General features: G+C 34.3%; 1 protein-coding gene across 2 annotated transcripts; it reads left to right on the forward strand.

The window, feature by feature from the left end:
• Positions 1 to 43: 43 nt before the first annotated feature.
• LOC144958059 (mesoderm induction early response protein 1-like) lies at positions 44 to 25,107 on the forward strand. Of its 2 annotated transcripts, none has more exons than XM_078889670.1 (11): positions 44 to 76; positions 4,228 to 4,255; positions 6,530 to 6,660; positions 7,383 to 7,641; positions 9,049 to 9,128; positions 11,219 to 11,345; positions 11,914 to 12,014; positions 13,665 to 13,746; positions 17,440 to 17,534; positions 18,339 to 18,466; positions 19,125 to 25,107. In XM_078889670.1, the coding sequence occupies exons 1-11, from the start codon at positions 68 to 70 to the stop codon at positions 19,876 to 19,878; spliced, it is 1,794 nt and encodes a 597-aa protein (XP_078745796.1). In that variant the 5' UTR covers positions 44 to 67; the 3' UTR covers positions 19,879 to 25,107. The 2 variants fall into 2 exon arrangements, with proteins under 2 accessions (XP_078745796.1, XP_078745787.1); XM_078889661.1 differs by having other exon boundaries at positions 60 to 97; positions 19,125 to 23,551.
• Positions 25,108 to 26,710: the final 1,603 nt, after the last annotated feature.

Here is a 26,710-nt window from a genome sequence, read left to right on the forward strand (position 1 = left end):
TTCACGAATACATAAATAGTCCTGTGACCTAGCCTCATTTTCAAAGTTTCGGCAGACTACGGTCAAAATGGCGGAGGTAATAACAGTCCAATTTGATGTACAGAATTTTGCTCATAACATTTATGTCAAATGGACCTCTTTAATTTTCTTTACCTCAGAAAATTCGAAAAAGCTAATGATTGTTATTGATTGATAAGTAGAGTAGTTTTTTCAATGACTCGTTTTGGTTGTTTAGCCAGGAAGTCTTCTCGCAGTAGAGCGCAAAAAAACACTATCGATAATAGGTTACAAAAGTGACTTGTTTACATCTGAAACTAACCCGTTTTAGTCAGTGTCGGTTCGCAGTAGTGCTATAGGCGGTTTAGCATCATATAATGTACTTAATGCCATCTTCTTTATTATTATTCCATTCTATTCCTATCTTCTTTTGCGATTACAACAATCAATGAATAACTAACAATATATTACATTCATGCATAGCATAAATATAAAATAATAAAAGGTTCCATAATAAAGCGGTGTATTATGTTTAAAAGTTTAGTTAAGATTTTTAAGTATCTAGACGTCTAGTCCTAGTCTATACGTAGTTATAAGTAAAGTTTATAACCTTTGTTTTATTTTAAGAATTAAAAACGGTGTTGGTGTAACACTAGGTATACGACACCCAATTATTGCTCCAGCATTTTGTTTGTAATGTTTTAGCGCCAAATGCGTGTTGGTTAAGTGTCCTGACAAAATGTACAGAAATATCATATCACAATGCACAATAAAAATTTGTGGAGTTCCTTTTAAAAATTTATTTTAAAAATTAAGATTTCATTAAGAACGTAGGGAGATCATATTAATAGTAGGATTTGAATTAAACATTTTTGTTAGTGGGCGTTGGTTAAAACGGATGGAAGTGACTAGTTAAACTGACCGAACACTACGTAAAACAGTAACACCAGATATTAGCTATCTCTCCAGTATTTTGGTAATCGCAAAATAAAATCATTAAAGTAAAATTAGAAAGGAAAACATGTGTAATTGACATTTAAAATAGCAATGGACAAAGTGAATGGCATTCTACATTTTAAAAACGTTCCTTCCAAATAGACATGATTAAATCGAAGTGACTAGATATTGCTCGAGCATTTTGTTAATCGAAAAAATAGAGGCACCAAAGCTGTAAAGAGGAAAACATCTGTACCTTGTTTTTTTCTGCTAATATGCAATTCACATTTAAAAAACGACAAATCAAGAGTGGCATAATTCTTTTTTTTTTTAGATTTCTTCTAAATAGACATGATTAAATAATAAATATATCCACAAATTGGGTGGATCTGCAGCGTAGTGGTTAAGCTGTTTGACTCTTGATTGGAAAGTCCTGGGTTCAATCCCAACGGACTTTTTTTTTTCATTATTATTAATTCTTGTTTTTTTTTTTTTACTTCTATTTACCTGGTATTATTTTTAAACATTTCCTTTATTGTTTTATAGCTTATTTTATTGATTTGTTTACTTATTGTTCTCCTTTTTACTATTTTTCTTTTAGTGTCTTCATTTTTTCTTTAATTAATATGTCATCATTTTCATCAGTACACTTTTACCATGTTTTATCATTATTATTATTATAATTAGACATTGTCACAACAGTCAATGCGATCAGAGCAAAATTTTATGAGCAATACCTACCACAACCTAACAGATTTCACTAGAACAGAGCGAAACCTAATGTCTGCCTGATTAATTATCTCAATAATTCAGGTTGATCTATAGTATAAAGTGGTTAAGCTGATCACCCCTGGACTGGGACTTCCCTCGTTCAAATCACGATGGGGACAACTTTTTTTTTTCAACATTTATATATTTTTCCACTTCTTTTTTTTACTTTTTAAACTTAAATGTATTTTTTTTTTTTTATTTAATTTAAAAGTTTATATATATTATTGTTCTTATTATTTTCTTTTCTTTCTTTTTTTTCTTTCATTTAATTGCAATTATCATTATCTCAGTGTCCGATTACCGTGCTTCATTACTATTGTCATCACTTTTTAAATGTGCAGTGCAGCATGGAAATCTCCAAGTCAGGACTGTGTCGTACTGTTCATTACACACTCAGCATGGGCGTCTTTACATATGAATCTGGTACCTAATCAGAAATCACTTCCACTTCTAATTTATCTACCTGACACCTCTCTTCTCACCCCATCTTCCCACGCGTAATCACTTCTTTGATTTTAATACATAAAACAGTAACAGCCTCGCAAGTCTCCCACCAGTACTAGTACATATTTGATAGAGTTAGGCGTTGACTTACTTACTTGACTTAGATGCCTTTCGCGTCTCGACCGAAAGATCGGGTCGCCTTAGCTGTTTCCAGTATTTCCTGTGTGAGGTGTCTCCAATATTGCCGGTCCTCTGCTAGGGTTCTCAGATTTTCAAGGTCCCCTGCCGTTATGAGACTAATGCTTTGTCCAAGTGTTGTGAGGTTTTTGTTTAGGATCACAGGGAGTGTTGTGATCGGTCTTCCTCTGAAAAGGTTCCTGTGTTTTTGGAAGTATCCCGACATGGCTTGGTTTGCTGGTATGTTTTTGTCCCTGCGTAGTATGTGACCGAAAAGTTGCCATCGTTGTTGTAAAATGTCAAGGGAGATTGGTCTTTCTTTTGTGATCTTATAGAGTGATTCATTTGAGATCTTTTTGGGGTATTTGATGTCCAGTACCCTTCTTAGCTGTGTGCGATGGAAGGCATCCAGATGTTCTTCTTCGGATTTTGTCAACGCCCAAGTGCCGCAGTTATACAGAAGTACCGGTTTTACAAGAGCATGGTACAGTTTCAGTTTGGTTTTTCTCTTTATTTTGTCACCTCTAATCCATACATTGGTGAGTTTACTGAGTGCGGCGTTTGATAGCTGTTTTCTTCTTTGTACATCCTCGGTGTCTCCAATTAGTGAGCCGACTTTCTTTGTTCTTTTCCATTCCTCTTTGTTCCTCGATATTGTTGTAAATTCGGTTTTATTGGCATTGACTTGGAGGTTATATTTCATGAGGGTATTTTGTATGATGTCTATATTTGCTGGTGTTGATCCAATAAAATCGACATCATCTGCATAGGCGATTTCTCTAGGGATTGCATTCTCAATATGAGTCGTTGGTTTTGGAATGACTTTTCGAACTTCTTTCAGAGCGTGTTCTAAGTATATTGTGAACAGAATCGGGCTCAGACTATCTCCTTGGGGGATCCCGATGTTACTTTCGAACTGCGTCTGTTTTGTGGCCCCGTATATCCTTGGTTGTATCTTTGTGTTGCTGAGGAGAAATCGGATTATTCGGAGCTCGTCTTCGTCTACTATTTCTGTTAATATCTCCAAAAGTTTTCCTCTGTCGATCGTATCAAAGGCTGCGGACATATCGATTCCGGTTATTGTTATGGATATGTTTTCTTTGAGTGCCTTTGCTGCCAACCATTTATGTGTCCATACAACGTCCGATGTGCTTCGGTCTTGGCGAAACCCGCTTTGGCTATGTGATAGATATTTTTCTATTTTCGGTCTAATTCTGTTGAGGACAATAGTTGACAGTGTTTTTCTTATGGTATTCAGTAATGTTATTGGGCGCAGGTTGTTTACGGGTCCTTTCGTTTTTCCTGGTTTTTGTATTGTAATTAGGACACCGCTGTTTATGTCCCAGTCTTTGTGTGTTGAGAATGTTTTGTTCATTATGTTTGCAATGCTCAGATCCAGGGAGAGGGTACTGCATTTCAGCAATTCAGCGGGAATTTCATCTTCGCCTGGGGATCTGTTATTGTTTAGGCACTTTATGCTATTTCTAACTTCAGTTGTTGTGATGCGGTTGTTTAGGTCTCTAGGGTTTCCTGAGAAGGGCGTTGAGTTAGGCGTTGCATTCATTAAACGCTGGTAAAACATACTTCTCATTCCCCTGTCCACACATACACATGCACGCAAATTGACATCAACTGATGCGGCTTTAAAGCCAGTGGGGAGTGATGACAGCTTTCGTTTCCATTCCCGCCATTCACTAGAGAAGATAGGAAAGAATATATCAAGGAACATGAAAGTGATGGTCCAGATTTTTCGAGCTGTCCATGTTGCCAGTACTGTAAAAATATAGGGATTAAAATGGGGAATTGAGACATGTTCAAGATTTCCATGCTGCACTGTAGGTATTATTATTATTATTAATATTGATATTGCTTTAAGATGTACTCTTTCCCTCCTCTCCCCAGATTGCTCGCTCTGATTCAAGCAGTCCAGGTGAGTCTGGCTTCAGAATTTGATGATTTGATGACTGCATTTTTATCTTTGTAACTGTCACTATACTGTCTACATCAGATTCGACAAGGAACTTGGAGAGAGAAAATAAACACAATTGTTGTGCATTTTTTGTTTAGAATTGATTTAACACTATCCCTCACTTTTTAGAATTAGCGCTTGTCATTTTCAGGATAGCTGTCATAATTTATCATTCAAAAGAACTTAGTGAAAGCACATCAAATCATAATTTTGAAAAAGGTAAATGGCATTGATGAAACTAAAAATGCTACATATCTGTATCACGTGATTTGGTCTTGATTTGTCAATTCATTGTTTCCCATGAATTGATTATTTCGTAAGCTGAAAATTGCAGCTTTTTCCCAGATCTTAAAGTTGAACTAGCAGCAAAATGCAGCTTAGACAAGAGAAAGTATTAAAAGTGAAGGATGGTGAGTTTGATATAAGAACACAAATTTGCTCTCCACCAGCCTTTTTTTTTTTTTTTTAAAAGGTCCGTAACATTATAATTATAAGAGCATCAATATAGTTAAACCAATGGTCAATGTTGAGAGATTAATTGATTGTTACTATTTACGGAAGACAGAATAAAGCTGAGTTTTAGACCTGTAAATTCTCAGTCAATTAACTGAAATCAGTCAATTTGTCAAATTCAAATATTTAAAAAAGGAAAGAAAGAAAGAAATAAATAAAAAAAGAAAGAATTCACAAATCGTAGTCGAATGACCGTAAAATAATTAGGAGTGTTCCACAGCGCTACGCATAGCTCATGGGGACCGTTTATATTAACGATGTATATATTGCCAAGACAAAGCGACGCTTTTTATAAAAGGCGTATCTGAACACTTCCCTGGGTATTTTCACACATCCTTCGTTAAATTATTTTTTCACTTTCCAATCCGTCGTGATCCCAACTGTAGCCAATTTTAACTGAGCCACCGAGCGATAAATTTCACTGTTTCATCTAAGCCAAAATTGACCACATTTACCCTTCGAGTCTCAAAACTATGATAAAGTAAATTGCGAATGCCGCAAGTCCATTATGTAGACATCTTCAAATCGAAAGGTAGGATAGATTGCTACAAGCACATTTTGATTGCCTCACGTTGTAAACAAACTGGTTGACCGTTTCTTCACTGATTGAGTACCTGATCATAAGGAACAATGGTAAGTAGCCTAATTAATTCCCGTGCAAATCAGGACGTTTTCTGGCATTGTTTTGCTCAAGCCCAAGCGAGCTTGCTGTTTTGTGGTGATTTACCTTCATTTCGATTCTTTGAATTTTTCCGCTACGCCTGCCGAAGTTTCTTCTTGATAATTCACTTCTACTTAATAATTCAGTGTATTGGCCTGAAGTCATATTTATTTAAGTTTTTTTTTTTCTCTGTCATTTACTGATTGAAAATCAAGTTTGCTCATTGCTACATTATTCTAATGTTCTCACAATGGCTGCGCTGTTCGTGGATCGCAATTCAGACTTGTCGAGCATCGATAAAGATGTGAGTCCCGTGAGGAATAAATTCAATTGGTCATGGCTAGAAGTTAAAGATGATAATGGTGATTATTTTTCTATGTCAAAAAAATTCCAGAGGCAGGAATATGACTTTGATGAAGTCATCTTTACCTATATGAATGACATGCTTATTTAGCATTCCTTCTACATCAAATTATGGCAGTCATACTTCCAGTAAGAAATAACACCCACTATTTTGATATATTGTATTTATCACTCTCCTCTCCAATGATCCCCTTATTTTAAAAAAAAATAATTGAATCTTCAGTTTGTCGAAGAGTTTCAGTCAATTTTTATAGAGCTCATTTACAGGTCTAGAGTTTTCACCATTGTACATATTCTGCTAGATCCTGTTTTTATTTGTATGCTTTCTTGGTTATTAAGATATGGAATTGGATTCTGATTTAAAAAAAAAAAAATTTCTGTAATGTGTGATATTCTAGTTACCGAATTTCCTGGAATATAAGCTGCAACTTTTTTCCTCTGATCTCAATCATGGGACTAATACTAATATTTTTTCTTCGTCCGTGCCAGCAAAGTGTGTAGGCTTCATGATGTTGTAATTGATAAATGATGACTGCAATCACATCAGTTTGTATTGGCCTATTGAACTATTGTGATACCTGAAGGTCCTACACGACAGTGCACCTTATAATAGTCTGGAAATATGGTATTTTATGAGATTGCAGTGTTGTTAATTCTGTTGTCAATCTTAGTGACTTTTTTTTTTTCCATCCCTATAGATACAGACAAGGACTTTGAACCAACAGCTGATATGTTAGTTCATGAATATGACGACGAGAGGACCCTTGATGAAGAGGAGGCAAACACAAGTGGTGAAAGTTGCAGTGGTGAACTTGATGATTTACAGAAGGTGATTGACATTGCAGAACTGTTAACTTATGTTTTTTTTTACTGTGATTTATCCAGTTTATTAGGGTGTTTTGGGTCAAGAGATAATTGACTGTTTTTTTTATCAAAGAAATCTTGTCATATTTCCCATATTTTTCGGGCTTCTCTTGAGGTTTTTCAATGTAAAATGAGCTTGTACAATGGAATCCACATATGGTCAACTCATATTTCCTGTTCTTTATCTGTGTTCTTTTGATAATGGATTAAGTCACATAATCTCTCTGGTTGGCTTTGTCAGGATTCAACTGTAATTTTCATCCCATCTCTGTTACAAAAAAAAGGTTTCAATTCACTTTTCTTTTATTAGTTTAATAACAATTTTACCTTTATTATTAAATGGTTGTTTACATTTTATTTTTTCAGATAATTTGGGATGTTTGCAAACGTTTTACCATGTAGGCATATTAAACTGTGGACTTGCTTAGATAGTAATTTTTATCTTTAGATTTAATTTTACAGATAGGAATCCAAATTTCAAATGGTTGTACAGATATCAATATGCACACTCGAGAAATATTTTTGAACATGATACAGAAAAGGTAAGATACCAATGCTTGGATATGTGAAAGCAGATTTGTGGTAATTGAAATGATTCGGATACTTAAGGTCACATATGTATCATTTTCTATACTCGGTTTATTTCATATCCAACATCTCTTCTTTTTAAAAAAAAAAATTTTTCAGGAAAGTGAGATGCCTATTGAAGACTTGTTGGCCCAGTATGCAACAGGTACAGCTGGTTTAGAAGACCTTGGCAATTCCAGGTCAACCTCATCGTCTAGTAGTGAAGAAGAGATACTTGAGAGTCAGAATCTGACGTTGGATAAAGATGTCATATCGAGAGACTTGCTAAAAAATGGTGCTGGTAATGATGACCGAGACATAAGTGTTAATGAGCTCATTCATCATGTGGCGGGGTCACAAACCGAGAGACTTTTGAGATGTAAGGGTGTTTATCTTATATATTATTTTATTGAATTGATGAAATAGTATTGAGCTGAGAAATTGTTTGTATAAAGAGGGTATTGCTCACTTCAGTTGTTGGCATGGTAGTGGTGACATTAGTATGGTAGTCCTAATTGTCAATTGCATTTTTGTATAAACATCTCTTGTTTATTGAATGTCATATAATCATGTAAGATGAGGGTATATTTGTTCGCGATTTTCATGTTGAATGATTTACAAAGATTATGAAGAATGTGAGGGTGTAAACTTGGGTGGTTTTGATAAGGTCTCATTACAATAAGATGCAGCTTTTAGTGCTTCCCGTCTCATTCAACTCATGGGTGGAATAAGGTTCCCCCTATCGTGTGTATATAATGAGAAGACAAAGCCAGCAGGTCGCATTATTGATTACACATTCAGCAGGAAACATCTTTATCTACAAATCTGGTCCCTAATCACAATCACTCCTCACTTATCTCCTTCACGCCTCTCTTCTCACCCTATCAACTCATTATAATGGCCTAGCCCCCATTGTTTGCTTTAAATACATAAATAGTAACAGCCTCTGACAAGGCCATCAGATATAAGTTATTCCCACTGATATACATTAGCATAGTTGCCAACTGTCCTGGACTGCCTCTGAGAAAAATACAATTGGACTTTATATGAATTGAGATGACCGTGCATGTTCTAGGATAATGCTTTTTTGACTTGATAGCAAATTAAAACGAGGCACAGAAAAAAATCTCTAAATATAGATTATATTCTATAATAATACAAACATGCTGCTGTTTCAGGTGATGACAGTATTGTGCCTTAGGTTGTGCCGTTTTAGATCTTTGATAAGCTGGCCACCATGCATTAGAATTAGATATAGTGAGGCATCGAATGTGTACAACACTGATCAAAATGCTTCATGCACCTCTCCACACAAATGTACACGTAACACATTCACACACTAAGCACCACATGGAGAGTGATGGCACTTTTCATTTCTGATCAAAGTAAACATAAGGCAAAAGAATTTTTTATTAAACAAATGCAATCGTGAATGTCCAGTGTGTTTGAATTTTCCTTGTTGGCCTCTGAAAGTGTTCAGAATTTTCATTTTGCTACTATACCATGAAAATTAAGGGATTAAAATGGGGAATTGAGACGTGATCAGGATTTTCGTGTCACATTTTATTAGTAATAAATTACATGATATCACATAAATATGGTTCAATGTCATTTTGGAATTTGTTGGGAGTTTGACAAATTGCCATTATCATCATTGATAATAATTCCATTCCAATTAGATCATTTCATTTGAGTTTGATCATCAATATATTGATAAAATTGAAATAATGCATTTAAGAAAAAGCTTGATTGCAATTAATACATGTTTCAAATTCGATTTTTGTAGCAACAAGTCATGCAGAGAGTGAAGAATCTGAATCTTCCTCAGAAGATGAAAATTATGAACCTGTGGAGGAACATAAAAAGGTAATTACACTTGAGCATGGATATCTTGAACAAGTCAGACTGAACCTGGCCTTTTTGTTTGAGATTTCCCTGTTTTCGAGTTTTCTGTGTTGAGTATTTTACAAAGAATATAATGGAGCAGGTAAATGTGGGTGGTCTCGATAAAAGTCGCATATAATGATCACTCCCCCTTATTGTGAACCCGGTCAAAAACGAGGTCAGCTTGGTGCTGTTATACAGCTATTAATCCTTTGTTTGATTAGTTTTCGTTTTGTTTGTAATTTTTTAAATATTGAATTTTTATTGTTCAAACAGTGAAATTAATACTTATAATGGTGACAGTAATACTAATGACTTAATAACAGCTTATTTACATAAACATTATCTTTTTCAGAACAAAAAAAATCAACAAAGCTTATTCAATTTAATATGGGCAAGAGTAGTTTACTTATCAAAAACACAAAATAATCAACATCCTAAGTTTTAAAAACTCTGTCCTGTTTTACTGGCCCTCGTGGTTGGCAGCACTGCTGGTGTAATCAAATGTTAAAATATCCCTGAATCTTAGTCTGACATGGCGGTTTTTTGAAAAAAAAAAAATCTCAAATTTTGCAAGCTAAAAACAGCTAAATTTGCAAAAAAGTTGCGATTAACTTTCCTAAAAACCCATAATTCGTTCATGAAAGAGAAAGGTATTTGTTTGTTTTTAAGGGTTTCACAGCGCTTGCAACAAATAGCAGCGCCAGTAAAAAGGAAGAAAATGGGATCGAGTAAAAAGTTCTAGAATTACAATTAAAGTACCCAAGAAAAAGGAAGAACACGCTATCAGTGTACTTATTTTGAGATTATCTAACTGTTTCATCTTGACACAAGCACAGGTCCCCCAGTGATGATCATGAAAATTTGTCAAAAAGGAGGAAAATCTACCGGCCCGTCAGTCAAACCCAAATCTAATGCAAATATAACATAGCTATTCATAGTTATTTAATATATTATTAGTCCTAAAGCACTTCTGATCATTAGACACATCCTGGCCTTTTGCAAATATAATTTAATAAATTGTCATTTCCAATTAAACAATTTTAGAGGCCTATAATGTCGCCCACTATATCAAGTGATTATGATAAACTTTTGGCCAAAAGACCAGGAGGTATTTGTTTTTACATAACAAACCCGGTTAGTGTCTGTATTATTGCAACCTTTTGATGATGTAGCTTATAAATAAGAATCTTTAATTAATTCAAAACATATTCCATTAACAAATCAAATTTAAATTAGCCTTTAAACAATCATTTCTTAAACCGATCAGCCTAACTTATTATCTCTCTATTACCAAATGATATCTATAAACATAATATGAAGATTGAAGGGTGGCTGAGAGAGAAATATGGATATGAGAGAGAGAGAGGGAGAATTGATGAATTTAATTTTTTTTAAATTGTTTTATAATTAGACACAAGTTGTATTGAATACTATTAACAAATTCAAAACAATCAAACAAAAACAAAACAAAAAAATCAAAAATGAAGAAGAAAAAAAGACAGGCTTATAAAACTTTTTAAATCGCCAAATGTACTATCATGCTATGCTACAGCTAAAAGGTACATTAATATTTACACCCATTTGCTCCAACCACTTCCCTTTCGATCTTCTTCTCATCCATGGCCACCATGTGTCTTGTGCTACTTTTGACATTTGGCACCAGTGTGTCTAGACTAACTTCATAAATAAAGGAGTGTCACCAAAATTCAAAATGATAGAAGGCATTTTTTATTTTTCATGAACTACCACTTAGCACGGAACATTTATGAAAAAATCAACGGAAGATTATCATCACTGGTCCCCACTATATAAAATTTTTTATTTTTTTAAAATTCGTTTTTATTTAAATTTAATTTTTGGCGCAATCAAAACAGCGATTATTTTGCAATTTTTTGCGCAACAAAAGATTTTCCATTTTTGGCCGAGCGTCCCAGCTTAGTACAGCTTTAGTATTGAGAATTGGCAGTAAGGATTATTATACTTTGTTTGATGGCTATATGTTCCTTTGACTTCCTGTAGTAGCAGTTATTTATCAAATGGTTGTTCATAAATACTTGTCAACTTTTCAGACAATCCAGGTAGGATCTGACTTCCAGGCTGTTATTCCAGTAGGACTAAGTACTTATGACGATGCTCCAGCTTATGAAAATGAAGACAGATTATTGTGGGATCCATCAAAAATTAAGGATGAAAATGGTAAATATGATGATTTGCAATTTGTCAACAAAAATTGCCCCGTTAACTATTTTGAATACTACTGGTCTAAGAAATGTTTTTTTTTGAGGTTTTCAGCTCTCCAGCTTTTACTTCAAAAGTGTATTTTTTAAATTTTTTTTGAATTAAAAGCAAGAAAATGAAACTTCTGGTCTCTTAAAACCTTTCTAAAAGTAGTAAATTTTGTATCATTTAAAAAAATCATTTTTTTAGCAATTTAAATCAGGTTAGCCGATATTGAAACAACTTATATATATAGACTTATGTGAAATGATTTTTTAAATACATTTATCGATACAATTTTTTCATTTGTTTTTTCGTTGGTTTTCTTTTTTAAGCAAATTTATCAAAACAATGTTGATAAAAGGAACACTATTGTGTCATGCAACCCGTCATACTGAGGAAAAAAGAGGAAAAAAATCTGCTGATGCCTGATAATGAACCAAAGAAAGTAAAGTACACTTTATTGAAGTACCGCTAATGAACTTGTGACTTTTTTAATGGGTTTGTCAGACAGGATATTTACATATGCTTTATTCTTTATTTCCAGCTCTCAATGAATATTTGTCAAATGTCCAACAAGAGGTCGACAGAAAGCTTCACTCTGTTGCTAGTATACCAAGAGGAAAGCACATTCGAGATGATGAACAAGTAAAGCTTTTATTTTTTTTCAGAATATTGTTGGATTTTTGGTTATTTTGAATAACATAGCTGTGAAGCTAACGGTCTAGCACTTGTGTTAGTTTTGTCCGTATTATCAACTGGGGAAGGAAAAAATTAGAAATAGGCTGATAACAATGCTAACCTTTTTTTTTTTTTTAAACTGTGCCTAACTAGAAAACATATGGCCAATTTCACTGTGCCTTAAGAGATAAAATCAATGTAGCTCTTCAGGTGCATGTAGAAAATAACTCAATTTTAGAATTTTAGGGAGCATTTACACGATTATATATTAATATTTATTACACTTTGGTGAGACTTACCCACTTTTTTAGCTGTTTACCACTAAAACCGAACCTCAGAAACTGTTGTCCTTGACTGCTGGAGTGAAGATGACAAAATCGTTGGAAAGTGAGCTCCCGTGGTGAAAATCTTTTGTTTTCATTTTAAATCATTCAAAATTTCATATTTAATTCCAGAGTCTTATTTAGAATGTGGATCCCAACATATTTCCTCGCTCTGTACAGACATGTCACTTTTGCAGATTGTATTGATTTGTACAGGTTTTCTGAGGGACGAATTTAGATTTTTTTTTTTCCCCCCTAGATTTTGAAACAAAAATTTTTGAAGATGAGTGTTAAAATTCAAAATATTGTTATTCTATTTTGGAATGAATATTTGATGAAATTGATCTGCAACAGTTTTGAACTGATGATTCATTCAATTTGCATTTTGGATTCATTCTGGCCAGGAAACATGATTTTTTAGCTTCATCTTCAGAACTTCATTGGCATCTTTAATTCCAAAAAAAAAAAAATAACTGCTTGGAAAGTCATAGTGCATTTATGAAAGACATTTTGCAATCTGTAAACTTAATTGGACAATATTGTCAGAGATTGTATCCTGATTATGTAGTTTACAAGTCTAACGGCTTAATCACTACCCCTTAAGGCTGCTTGACTCATGGTAATTTTTAACCATACCACTTTCAATATATTTTATAAATTTTGAATGACATCCGATCTCTTTTTATTTTATGATTTGAACCTCTGTTGCTGGTAATTCTTTCTTGTATTTCATTACCAAAGCCGTCAAATAAATGCAGTATAGTTTTTAATTGAGTTACTCTGTGTTCGAGGATTTTGATTATGACTAGACCAGAAACCTGAACTAACCAAAACCACTCTCCCTTTAGTTAAAATTTTTATATGCCTTATTAGTCAGAACAAAATCTTACAATTTTTGGACAGTATCACCTGGGGGAAAAATGAATTTATGAGACTCATTATAGTGACCACCAATTTGTTCCCAGAGAATCTAGTAACAGCAGGTCTGCGTCATAGGTGATTGCAATTCACTTTTCTTTATCTTCTGATCTAATGAAATGTTATCAAGACTTATCAAAAGCCTCAGATATTTAAAACCTTAACAAGTCAACAACGCCTATGTCTAATGTAAACAAAATACATGTAAAGTCCTAATATTATTTGTGAATGGGTAAAGAAAATGTATTTTTCAAAAACAAAATAAATTTCCTCATGGGAAACGACTAGCACAAGGTTTTAGTGTAAGGTAGATATGATGGAATGAGAACAGTCATTGAATTGATTTTTTTAAATTTCAATTTTGGTTTTATTTCAGGCATTGTTTTTGTTACTTCAGTGTGACAATAATATAGAAGAAGCTGTGAGAAGAAGAAAGATGCAGGCTGTACCACCAACGGGTTAGTTTTTAGATGTCAGTTCTATTATTCCATTATTAATTTTTTTTTTTTTTCAGTGATTTGATCCAGGATCACAATTGATGTATTGTAGGCTCTTATCAAGTTTCATTACCACCCTTAGCTCCTTATATTTTGGATAACCCATATTTCGCAGTGTCGTGTTCCATTCCGTTCATCAAGAATTTATAAAGAGTCATCTATTCGTCTCCTCCACATTCCTTTTTTTGATACTTGATGAAACCTTCTGACTAGAGACAGACCTGCCAACCAGTACGATTAATCGTATTTTAGTACGATTTTTGGACCCCGAATACGCGGATACGATTTCGATTTTAGTGGATTTAATACGATTTTTTAAAAGATGTGCGATGTGAATGATCTTGATGATACATTTGATGCATTGATACACACATGTCGTACACCAACTGTTGACCTTGTTTCTGAATGAATGATGCATCACATTTAATACTATAGTTATCATTTCAGTTGCTTATATGATGCCGGTTTTCACCAATATTTTTCTCATACATTTTTGAGAATTTGCATAGAATTATGCATATAAGCTTGTTTTATACTTCAAATAGTCTCAGACCACATTTAAACTTTTGCCACTTATTAAAAAGAAAATTTAATTGAACCAACATCTTTGACTATGAAGCCTTCAATTAAAAACTGTATGGCTAATTAACTTAAACATAAATGGGTTATTTCCCTTTATAATAACTAAATTACTCTATTTTGATTTGTAAAATTTGTAATGATCTTTTTTTTTCTTTATTATTTTGTACGAGTCTTGAATTACAAAGTGGGCAGCTTTAAGAACAGTATTTGGTTCAAAATGAATTTTTTAGAACCATTTTAGAAGTATTTAACTTGTCTCTGCATATTACATAATTTCCCATCATTTGACCAAAGTAATAGTATTAGTAGTATATAGAAGTAATAATAGTAGTAGTAGTGAATGCTCAAAAAAAAAAGAGAGAGAGAGAGATATGGATCATTAGATAACATATATGGGAAATATCTTGCTACTGTTGCAAATTGTCATCTATTGAATTGAAGGCCACTCTCCCAGATATTTTATCTCAAAACTTTCTCATAACTGATGTACTGGGCTAGCAGATATCACCATCACAACTTCATCAGCATCTCTTACCTTCAACATCATGACATCATCACTTCTACAACTGCCATCACAGCATTGTCACTGCCACAACCACCACCACATCACTTCTACCACCACCGCCACCACAGCTTCATCATCATCACCACCACCACCACTAGAGCACCATTGCTACAACAACCAACACTTCTTCCACTGACACTAGCATCAATACTACCAACATGTTAAGGGTCTTTTGGTCATTTCTTTGAGTGTTTCGAAAGCAATTTCCTTTGATATTGCAATTTCTGAGCCCTATGCTAATTTTAAATGGCCATTAAGTTTTAGTTTCTCGATAAATCGATAATTTTGTACTCACTAGAGATTGCTTGAATGATCAGGCCTGTAAATCTTCCGTCTATTGTCGGATTTCTGACAGTATGATTTTGCTCTATAAGTGCTAAAAAAATAAAAAAAAGATAATCGTAAAAATAAAATCCGTAACGCCAAAGAACAGTACCAATAAAAAAGAAAATAAAAGACTTTTATTTCATTCCTCGAAAAAAATAGATTTTATTCCGTTTCAAATGCTGACTTAAAAAAACAAACTTTTTATTTGTCGCATCAAAGACAAAACATGCCTTCTATCAGTTAGCTATAATATTATCATGCCACCTACACGCTCCGCTAGACGTTTATGTATTCACTGCCTGGCTACTGTGCCACAGCCAGCGAGAGAGAGGTCGCGAAGTTCGCGCGAGTCGTCTTCACCCACACACACATCTAGTCAGTAAATAACGCACCAACCGGACCGGAAGGTTTCTCTCTATTTTGCTACCGACACACGTGCATATCTCCAGTTCTTATTTCTCAGTCTCTATATTTGTGAAACGGAAATAATGCGAAATAATTATTTTTCTTCGAAAGCTCTCACACCGCACCACCTCCTCTTCTTCTTCTTCTTCTTCTTCTGCTTCTTCTTCTTCTTCTTCTTCTTCTTCTTCTTCTTCTTCTTCTTCTTCTTCTTCTTCTTCTTCTTCTTCTTCTTCTTCTTCTTCTTCTTCTTCTTCTTCTTCTTCTTCTTCTTCTTCTTCTTCTTCTTCTTCTTCTTCTTCTATAAGAATTAATCCAAATAAACGAAAGAATCAGCGTAAACATTTAACACAAACAGGAGCGAAGATACGCAGTTTCCCGTGTCGAGCCCTAGACGTCTAGACACACACCCTTCAAAAGGGTAGGAATTGTTCTCTTCCCTTCATTTTACAACTAACTCAGACCTGGGACTTCAAATAATTGGGTTTTTTGTTTTTTTGATACCATAAAATAAGGACCTCATTATAAATAAGTAGGGGAAAGTGACATGATTTGACTAGTCAATTGACGTGTCATATCTGTGTTGTGTCCATATTTTTGTCCTGTTGTGTCTATTTTCGCATGTTCATAAAGTTCCGACAATTTTTTTAACAATCATTTACAGGCCTGAATGATGAAGATCAGAGTTTATTTTGATTTGGGATTGATGTTAGCTTTTATATAAATTTTTGTATAGTGCGCACTTTTTTTCCACATGTGCGAACGAAATACACCTTTTTGCTAAAAAATACACTTTTTAGGGTCATGGAATACACTTTTCATCCTGGGAAGGTTGGCAGGTCTGCTTATACAGCTTCAATCACTATAGTTGTAATATTTTTTTTTAATGGAGATATGCAGATTTTTATATCGAATTTAATGAAAAGAAATGGTGAAAATATTAAATTTTTTATAATACGCATATATGATCATATGCAATTATACTACATTTAACTCTCAAGCATAAAAGTAACAATTTCTGGGTGGGGTTCCTGGCCTCCCATAGTAGGAGGGAGACACTTACTGTGTCTTCTATCAGTTTTCCAACATGCTTTCTTTGTTTTGGAATGAGATTACTTGGGTTTTGCCCTGGCTGGAGGGAAACAGTCGAGTGTATAGTTAGAGTTTTGGGTGATGATATTTTTTGTATTGTAAATAATCTCTCTTGTTATACATTGTATTAATTTTTTTGTGTTATATATAATAATTTGTAATAATTTGAGTGTGTTTCTCTTACTGGGGACCTGTGCTTGTGTCTGGATAAGACTTAGAGGTGAACTAAGTACACTGATAGTGTGCTCTTGGAATCTACATCTGTTTCCTATTTGAATCAATTGGGATTATTTGTTATTTGGAATTAATCAGAGCTGTTAAATTTTTTTCCCCCATAAAATCGAAATGAGCATTCCATTTTTAGCAAAATATGACGATTTTTAAAGGTATCTTCGTCCATCTCATTACTTGTTTTTTCATGTCCTATAAGATATCCTCAGTTTTCTTTCTTTTGCAGCCATGTGACCTTGGCTTGATTCATCTTATATTTAGTTTGTTATTATCTAATCTTTTTCCTAGCATTGGGGATTGGCAATTCCGCAACATTTGCATATAATGGTTGCGTTTGGCACATATTTACGTATTATATTGTAAAAATAATATCTCATGTTAATATAGATTCTTTGAACATTGTTCATATTTTTCCAAAATTTTCTCCCATTTTTGTTTTTAAAATTGTATCACAGATGTTATGAGCCTCTGGTCAGATGAAGAATGCAGAAATTTTGAAGATGGCCTTCGTTTGTATAGAAAGAACTTCCATGAAATTCACCAAAACAAGGTGTGTATTGTGTCCAGATCAGTTTACAATTAAATGTAATGGAAACAATATCTTTTCTAAAGGAATTTATTTTGGACACAGCTTAATTAGAACCAGAAAAAAATGTAATCTATTTATCTGGTTCGATTCCAGGTTACCCTCCAATTCTATTAACTGGGCCCAGTGGATGACAGTAGAAGACAGGATTAACTTCAATTGGCCTTGGTTCGGAAAGACAGTTTTAAAAAAAATGGATTATAGTATTGGGATATCTAAGGGACTCGGAGAGCCAACCTTGTAAAATCCTTTAAGATTATTTATGGGTCAGGCTCTGCTTATTGATACAATGATGAACAAGGCATAATAAAAACATAAGATGACAACTTGAAGATTCTCTGAATTGAATAAGATAGCTCAAGGCTGAAGTTGTGAAAAAATTATTAATAAAGACCGGAGGCATTGATGCTAGATAGCTAGCATACGCCAGTGGGCCGGCTTTTTGTCGAGCCAAAATGACTTTTTGCTGGGTTTTTCTGTTTACCTGAGATTCCAAAACTCATATTTTATTTGGGGAAAAATTCTGGGCGATTCAAGTCCAGCTGAAGGAGACACAATATCATAAACAAAAGGCTCTTTGCTCATAAACTGTTTCCGGCTCAAATTAGTTAAAGAATTATCTCTCACAACCACAACACCCAATGTCAATAGTATAAAGATTGCTTTTGGAATCAGCTTCTGTTCCCTGTTGGAATTAATCTCTTATAGTCTCTATTTTTCTTGTCTCTGTGTGCTTGTTATTGTTATGACCATTTGTGTACTTTACAGGTCCGGACGCGCTCAGTATTTGAGTTAGTTCATTTTTACTACCTCTGGAAGAAAACAGAGCGCCATGATGTGTTCGCTGCTAAAACAAGGGCAGAAAAGAGGAAATATTCAATTAACCCTGGCGTTACGTGAGTTATATTTTTTTTTGTCATGTTTAATGGTTGCAGTTTTGTTCCAGTTGAAGGATGATGTAGATGTTTGAAAAAAGTCAAGACAATTGTTTTTTTGTTTTTTTTTAAATAATCTTTTTAGTTTTCTAATTTAAAGTGTTGGGAGTTCTCTAAATTTTTAAATATTAATCAAGTAAAAGCCCTAGTGAATTTGTGTAGAAAAATTTCAAACTTATTTGTGTTTATATTTAGCATAACAAATTCACTGCAGTGTTTACCATTTAATGATCCAAGTTAAAGTTTCTGAAACTAAACAACCATTGCAATGAGATATGAGAGAAAGAAAATTGAAACCTGCTTGTTCTAGAATTCGCCACTTTTCAATTGGAAAATGCAAGCATTGCTTAGTCGTGTTATCTGGTGTTTCAGTTGATTAATGTTTGATAGGTTGAGTATCTTTTGTTCATAAGTTCTCTACTCAAAATAAAAAATATGCACATATGATTTATTGCATTTCCAGTTTTTAATCTCACCTCACATCTCTATTTTTCAAAAGCCAAAAGCTGCTGTTTCTTTCTCTTTCACATTTTTCCATATCTCAAAATAAAATATAAATATTGTTTAATATATTGCTTATACAGCCAATTTATCAGAGCTTCTATGTTTGACATTTCAGAGATCACATGGATCGATTCCTGGAGGAGCAAGAAGTGGAGCTTAGCCAGGCTATGATTCCTTCTGCATCTGACTTTAAAATGCCTGAATCACCAGATTTTGATTCAAGGTTACTGGAAGACACTTTCTCAACAGGAAAAACCACTGTTCAGTCTGCAAATAGACATGTAGATAGGAGCCCAGTCAAGACTGATCAGGTTAACTCCAGTAAACGTAATTTTTCTTCAATATCTGATGTAAATGGCAGCAATTCTAACCCTTCACATTTCAAAAACAATGATTTCTCTCCTAAAAAACAAAAATTAGACAATTCACACCAATCGCCATTGAAGAAAAACAGATCAGATGACCCGTCAGCAGCTGATAATAATATATGCCATGGTGTTCGAAGTTCTTCCCCCCTACCACCATCATTGCCACCTCCGGCTTTGTGCAATCCCACCATTGAGCCAGAAACTGCTGCGGAGGCAGGAAATGAACCTATGCATGTAAATAAAAATAGTTCAAGCCTTGTACCGTCGTGCAACAATTCCAGTTCCTTGACCAGCTCCATAAAAAGTGCCACCAATACCACATCAAAGAGTGTGGATGGAATTCATGTGCCAAGGGACTCTTCGCTCTGCATGCCTCCTAGTTCTAATGTGCACCATCCTTCATCATCATCAACTGCTGGGAAAATATTATCCACATCATCAGCAGACAATCTGACCTCAGACATGGGACCGTGCATAGGAAGTGAGGTCTCAGCTGTTTAGGAATTTTATTTTTTTTTTCATTAAAGAGGCAAGAGATATTAATTGTAGGATGGGAGGGGGGCAAAGCCATTAAATTTGTTTTGGAGTGATTTTGTGACCTTAGTTAACATGACCACTTGAGTGATTGACACATACATTTTTATATTGATTTTGCTTTTTTCCTGATGAATGCAATGGTTATTTTCTTTAATTTTGTATCCCACCGTGTTTGTTGAAAGTTTGCAAGTCATTTAAGTATGATGAATGTATGTTGTAATCCATTGTTACACATGTGTATTTGTAGTTTGTAGTTGACTAGTTTTAAAGTAAGAAAGATTTTGAACATTTGAGTTGTCTAATTATCTATTTTGAACAAATTTTTAAAAGTACATAGTTAATGTTTTTTTTGCTATATTTTTAAGAGATAGAAAAATAATCCCCAGCTCTGCGTAAGTGGTGTTTATCTTGGTCCACCATTCATTGGACTAGAATTAGCCTTAAAGTCTGGTGATATTATTATTATTATTATGATTATTATTATTAAATATAACACGATTGGATTATGAGACTGCAACTTTTGGTTAATCATGGTTGAGTCTGTGCCAGAATGTTGTTCAGGCTCCCGAACTTCTTTATCCTTAAAAATGGTTCAGTTTCTTAGCAATACTTTTTTCAATGTGATAGTTTGGTCAAAACCATAACAAATTGAATTTAGATCATTTTCCTATACTTGTCTTCTCAGTTTTAATCTGATCACATCTCATTTTATTAAGACATGTCATGCTTGTCCTCACAAATTGGCTTATCTTAGATATTTTTAATAAATATCATTTTTAAATCTCTTTGATTGGATAAAAGTCTATGTCAACGAACCAACTTCTGACACAGGATCACCTTTGGATAGTCACAGTCCAAAAGAATGCAAAAGTTTATTTATTTATTTAATTTTTTTTTTTTTTTAATCTATTCAAATGAACTAGTAGTAGCCTTATGCAATTCTTTAATAATGAAGATATGCAGTATACTGCAGTCTATTTAAATGATTACCTCTTATCAGTGCAATAACTTGGGATAAGGTGTACATTTTATGCATATTTGAATGAACTTTTTTCAAATTACGTCTTGATTATAATAAAACTGGTGCTTGAATGGTATGAATGGCAAAAGGTGGTGCTATGTTAGCTGCTTACAGTTTCTTTACTTTCTTTTTTAAGGGGTGATTAAATTGGATAATACCATGATTAAATGTTACCGTTGGTCACATGATCATGATGGTAATTCTTGTTTAATTACTGCTTTAGGAGAGTGGATATAGCATTGCATTGACAATAGAAATATATAGGTAGGTTTTATTTACTCTCTCTCTCTCTCTCTCTCTCTCTCTCTCTCTCTCTCTCTCTCTCTCTCTCTCTCTCTCTCTCTCTCTCTCTCTCTCTCTCTCTCTCTCTCTCTCTCTCTCTCTCATTCAGGTCACATTGATACAACTAATTTGTGCATTTAGATAAAATTCGTTAGGTTGTAATGGATATTGACTTTGAATTTCCTGATTTGTTGGGTATTATTATTTTGTAAATTAAAAAAAAATATATTAGCCAATGAAGTAAATCATTCACATCCATGCCATTATTATTCCTAACATCATATGTATATTTATATGTAAATATAGCATTTATAAATTTCTACTGCTTTATGACCACTGTCATGCAGCTCAATCTCTTTGTCAGTCTGTCGGATGCATTCTCTTCAATGTCCTCATACATTTTACTGAAATAAGGTTTTGGTTTGCCAGAGCCCTGATGTCTAATGCTTAAAGGGAAATCTTGTGTTTCTGTGTTGTTCATAAGTGGCATTACTCAAAATCTGATGTTCAAAAGACATATGACCTAAAAAAGATTTGTGCTAATCTTAAAGTACCTTCCCTCTCTGGGTAAAAAAAAAAAATCATCATTGTCTTTATGTGTCTGTCCAGCATGAGGTATATGGGTCTGTTAGGTATGTAGTGAAGCAATGATAATTAAATAAATTTTTTTTTTGGGGGGGGGGGGGGGAGAGATACATTGTCTTTATTAAAATGTAGCCAGCATTCTCATTCAATGATGAAGAAACTCTTTATTCCATGGGTCTTATTGTTCCGAAGGTTTGTCATTGGCCTGGTTTGATCTTGTTGATGTTGAAATTTTACTTGAATGGGCTCTGGCATCCCTTAACTTAGTATAAAGATATTGATGAAGTTGTAGACCAGTGCCATGTGATATTTAATTTTACCTTAATCCAGACTTTGTTTCAAGGTATTATAATTTAGACTTAGTCTTCAGTGAGACGCTGGCTAAACCCTCTTAATGACTTATTCTTATCTTCTTTATGGAGATCTTTTTAAAACCACAATACACATAGCGTGTGTGTCATTTGTGACACTTTGAACTCAAAATCTAACATGGAATTCTTATAAAGACCTGCTGGGTGGGGTTCCTGACCTCCCATAGTGGGCAGGGGGGTACATACTGTGTCTTCCCCCCCTTATATATGTTTTCCAACATGCTCTCTGTCTTTGTCTTAGAATGAGATTACTCGGCTTTGTCCTGGCCGGAGTCCTAGCTGGGAGGGAAATAGTCAAATGCATAGTTATTGTTTTGGGAGATGATATTTTTTTCCTTGTAAATCATCTCTCTGTTATGTATTATTAAGTTTGTTATTTTTAATGTATAATGAAATGTAAGCATTTGAGTGTATTCCTCTTTGTTGGATCTTGTGCTTGTGTCTGGGTGAGACTTATAGGTGATATCAGACTAAGTACATTGATGGTATGCTCTTGGAATCTACATCTGATCCCTATTTGTTCCCTGTTCCCCTATGTCTTACTTATTCTTGGGTGCCTTAATTGTAATTCTAGAACTTTTTACTATCCCATTTTCTTCCTTATTACAAGCGCTGATATAACCTAAATGTGTTGCAAGCGCCGTAAAACCCTTAAAAACAAACAAACATTATAAAGACCTGCAGAGTCCCATTTTCCATCTACAATTATGGCTGTTGCCACTAGCCAAAAATTTCATATAATGAATTCATGTTCTTCCAATCTCAGGTTTTATATTGATAAATTAATTAAACGTCTTATCTACATGAGAGCTAATACCAAGGTTTTCAGTGTTAATTCATGATGGGCAAGCTACATCCTTTGTTGTTACAAATTCACTTGCGTATGTTCATAAATATACGCAAACACTATATTAACAAATTTGTTTATTTCCGTTTTGTTCCATGATTGATTTGGTTTAGGGGCTGGTCTATTGTCTAGTTATATTGGGTTTTTATTTAAAGGCTTTGAACCAAAGCAATATAAAGTCATTGACTCCCGAAATACCAGATCCCAGGTCATTTGTAATTTTTCACATGTAATTTATGTAAAAATTAGTGGTTGTACTACAGATGGACTGCTTGTATAAATTGGATATCTTTATATTTTTCGGCTTCTAATGAACTTCACACCTAATGAGAGAGATGGCATGATGTGGTTTGAGTATACCTAATACAAAATTTATTTATACATGTCAGACCTTTTATGTTTGTCATTTTCATTATTTATTTCTCATTGTATAATACTTCATCATTTGTTTATAAAGATTTGAAGCGCTCATTGTCCCCCATAAGAAGTTTTTACGAATGACTTTCTATAAACCAAATTGATATTTATTTTGATTTTGTCTTGTGTTATTTGAGCGTCAAACTGTTCAGATGCTGGGTGGAACCACTTTTCCTCCCATAGTGGGTAGGGTGGTCGCTTGCTGTGTCTTATATGCCTTTTTATCTGTTTCCAACTTGCTTTCTGTCTGTGTCTTGATATGAGGTTTCTTGGTCTTATCCTGGCCATGGGAGGGAAACGGTCAAATGTATATTTATAGTTGTGGGAAATCATTTTTTTCTCTTGTACATCATCTCTCTGTTATGTAATGATATGTAAGCATTTGAGTGTATTCTTCAAGTGGCTGTGCTGTCTTTTAGATCCCACGTTGGGCAGGAGGTCACTCACAGTGTCTTCTATCCCCCTATATGTGTTTTCTGAATGGCTTTCTGTCTTTGTATTGGAATAGGATACTTTGGTTTTGTCCAGACCCTTATAGTGTACTCTTGGAAATCTACATCCGTTCCCTGTTTGAACCATACCCATACCTGCCAACCCTTCTGCTTTTGGTGGAATAGTTCCTACTTTCACTCTTCCTTTTTGTACTATTCCGCCATTGTCTCTAAAATTCCGATTTTCAAAAATGATGATAATGTTAAGAATAAAAAAGAGTGAATAGGGCAGGGGGGGGGGGGGGGGCTGTTAAAAGGGTGAAATTCCTATTTTTAGGCGTTCTGATTCCACTTTTGGAATGTGAAGGGTTGGTAGGTCTGCATACCCCTTTTTCTTACTTGTTCCTCAATTCATTTTAATTTTACATCAAGAATGTTTTAAATTTTAACTATCCAATTCTCGTCCTTTTTACTGGCGCTGATATGACCTAATTGTGTCGCAAGCGCCGTAAAACCCTTAAAAACCAAACAAAAACAACCTTGGCTGAGAGGGAAATTTAAGTGGTTAGTATTAGTTTTTGGAGATGATTTTTTTCCTTGTAAATCATCTCTCCGTTATGTATTGCTGGTTATGTTTTGGATATATTCTGTAAACATATGAGTGTTTTCCTGTTAGTGGGATCCTATGCTGGTGTCTGGATAAGACTTAATTGATTAATTGCATTGATTGTGTGCTCTTGGAATATACATTTGTTCAGTATTTGAACCATTCCCCTTTTTTTCTTACTTTGTCTCATTCCTTTTAATTGTAATTCCAGAATCTTTTCACTATCCCATTTTCTTCCTTTCTACTGGTGCTGAAATCACCTTGATGTGGTGCAAACGCTGTAAAACCCTGAAAAACAAACAGTGATGGATTACTTATGGAATTTGCTGTTCCCTATTTGAATTATCTGTGTTGAATGTCTCCATTGTCTTACATTATTCTTTGGTACTTGATAACTAGATCTAATCTTTTGACCGCTATCATCTTCCTTAAAGTGTCGCCAGCACTGGAAAACCACTAAAGCAAAGAAAACATCAGTTTGAAAAATTGTGACATTGACTAAACGTCTTGGACAAGACGTTTATTAAACTTATGTTTTCTGTTAAAGTCTCCAATTCAGATCAAAGCACTTTTGCTAGTGTTACAACAGCAAATAGATACTCAGCTGAAAAAATTGTTCGTTAAGCTGTAAATCAAACAAGATGTTCTACGTCATACCTCTTTCTCCCTAAATGGTGCTTTAAGAATCCAACAAGATGAAAGTCAGACGATGCCAGACCTGGACTGAGGTAATCAAATCTTCCAGAAGATTTTGTGTATCTCAGTTACTCCTGTCTTGTTGAAAACAGTCCAGAAGATTTGGTAAACTCTCACTGGTTGAAACTTGTCTTATTCTGTTAACATTTGGGAGCCCAACTGACACAAACTTTTCAATGCCCCCAATATGTCTTGGACAATTTCATGGATATTGCCTTTTCAAAGCAATGCCCTGAAATTTTACTCTCCTTTCACACTTGATGATCTCGCCGACTCAAATAGCTTTCTCATCACATTTTGACATTTTTGACCAACTAGACTGGGGTCCGTTATCTAGTTGTTGGAATGTCTTTGAACAAGAACACAACTGATAAACCTGAAACTAAAAAATTACATTCTCACCATATGGTCCGGTTATTTCATGAATTTCAGGGTTTCTTCCTTTTGGAAACAAGAAGTAGACAAAAGCTCTGTCCTCCAGCTTTGACAATTCTGGAATATGAGTCGCCATCTTAAAAACAATGTTTCATATTCGGTCCATTATTTGTGCTGGCATTTCACTACCAAGAGAAAAAAGAAAAGAAATATTTCTGTTTCTGTGTTAACATAGAAAAAGAATTTTAGTTCAAAAGTTATGCCATTTTTTGTGTCCCAATAAGGAGGGAGGAGGCACTTGATGGGAGTTGGGGTTTTCTATCTCCTACTCTACTGTCCCTTTCTGGGTAGTGTCTTTGACCTCCCATGCTGGGCAGGAGGTCACGATGTCTATCCCTTTGTTGCTTTCTGTCTGTCTTGAATGGGATTATTTGCTTTTGTCCTTGCCCGGACCAGAGTCCTTGACTGGGAGGGAAGCACTCAAATATATAGTTGTAGTTTTGGGAGATATTTTTTTTCCTTGTTACATTTTTGGGGTTCTAAATATAGCAGGTGGCTACAAGAATACATGCCGCATTTTGTTGGTTTGTATCTCTGAGACCCTTCATCGGATTTCTTTCAAATTCAAAATACAAATAAAACAAATCCTTCTACTTAGACTGTCAGAATTTTTAAAATATGAATTGAGAAACAAAAAAGATACAGTGAGTTTTCAAAACTGCGTTCAGAAATACAATATCAGAGAAAAATGGCACAACTTTGCAGAGGAAAATGGTGACAATCTTAACATTTGTTGCCATTTTTAGCAAACATTAATTATGTCATAAACATTCTCATCATGTAAGAAATCATTTATATAGCACACTCACGCTGTCCTCTTTAATGTCCCAACGTAGTCTCTTTTTCTAACTTGAAATGCACTTCCGAATTTCCTCAATGGTTATCTTCTCCCAGCATAAAATAATTCTTTCTCTCTGGGAATGCAGATCTTAGTCTACTATAAACCAACTCGGTCAAAGAATTCCAAATTGCGTAATCCTTGGATTCATGCCGGGTGGTTGAGGCGGCCTGTTGTCTTTCTCCATGAAATAAATGTTCTTACTTCGAAGAAAAGCTTGTGTTCTTTTGCTTGTATGGAAATGGGATGTAGCACCATCTTGTTTA

Source organism: Berghia stephanieae, chromosome 1 (assembly GCF_034508935.2).
Source record: "Berghia stephanieae isolate SIO BIC M18660-M18661 chromosome 1, UCSD_Bste_1.3, whole genome shotgun sequence".
Classification (NCBI taxonomy): Eukaryota; Metazoa; Mollusca; class Gastropoda; order Nudibranchia; family Aeolidiidae; genus Berghia; species Berghia stephanieae.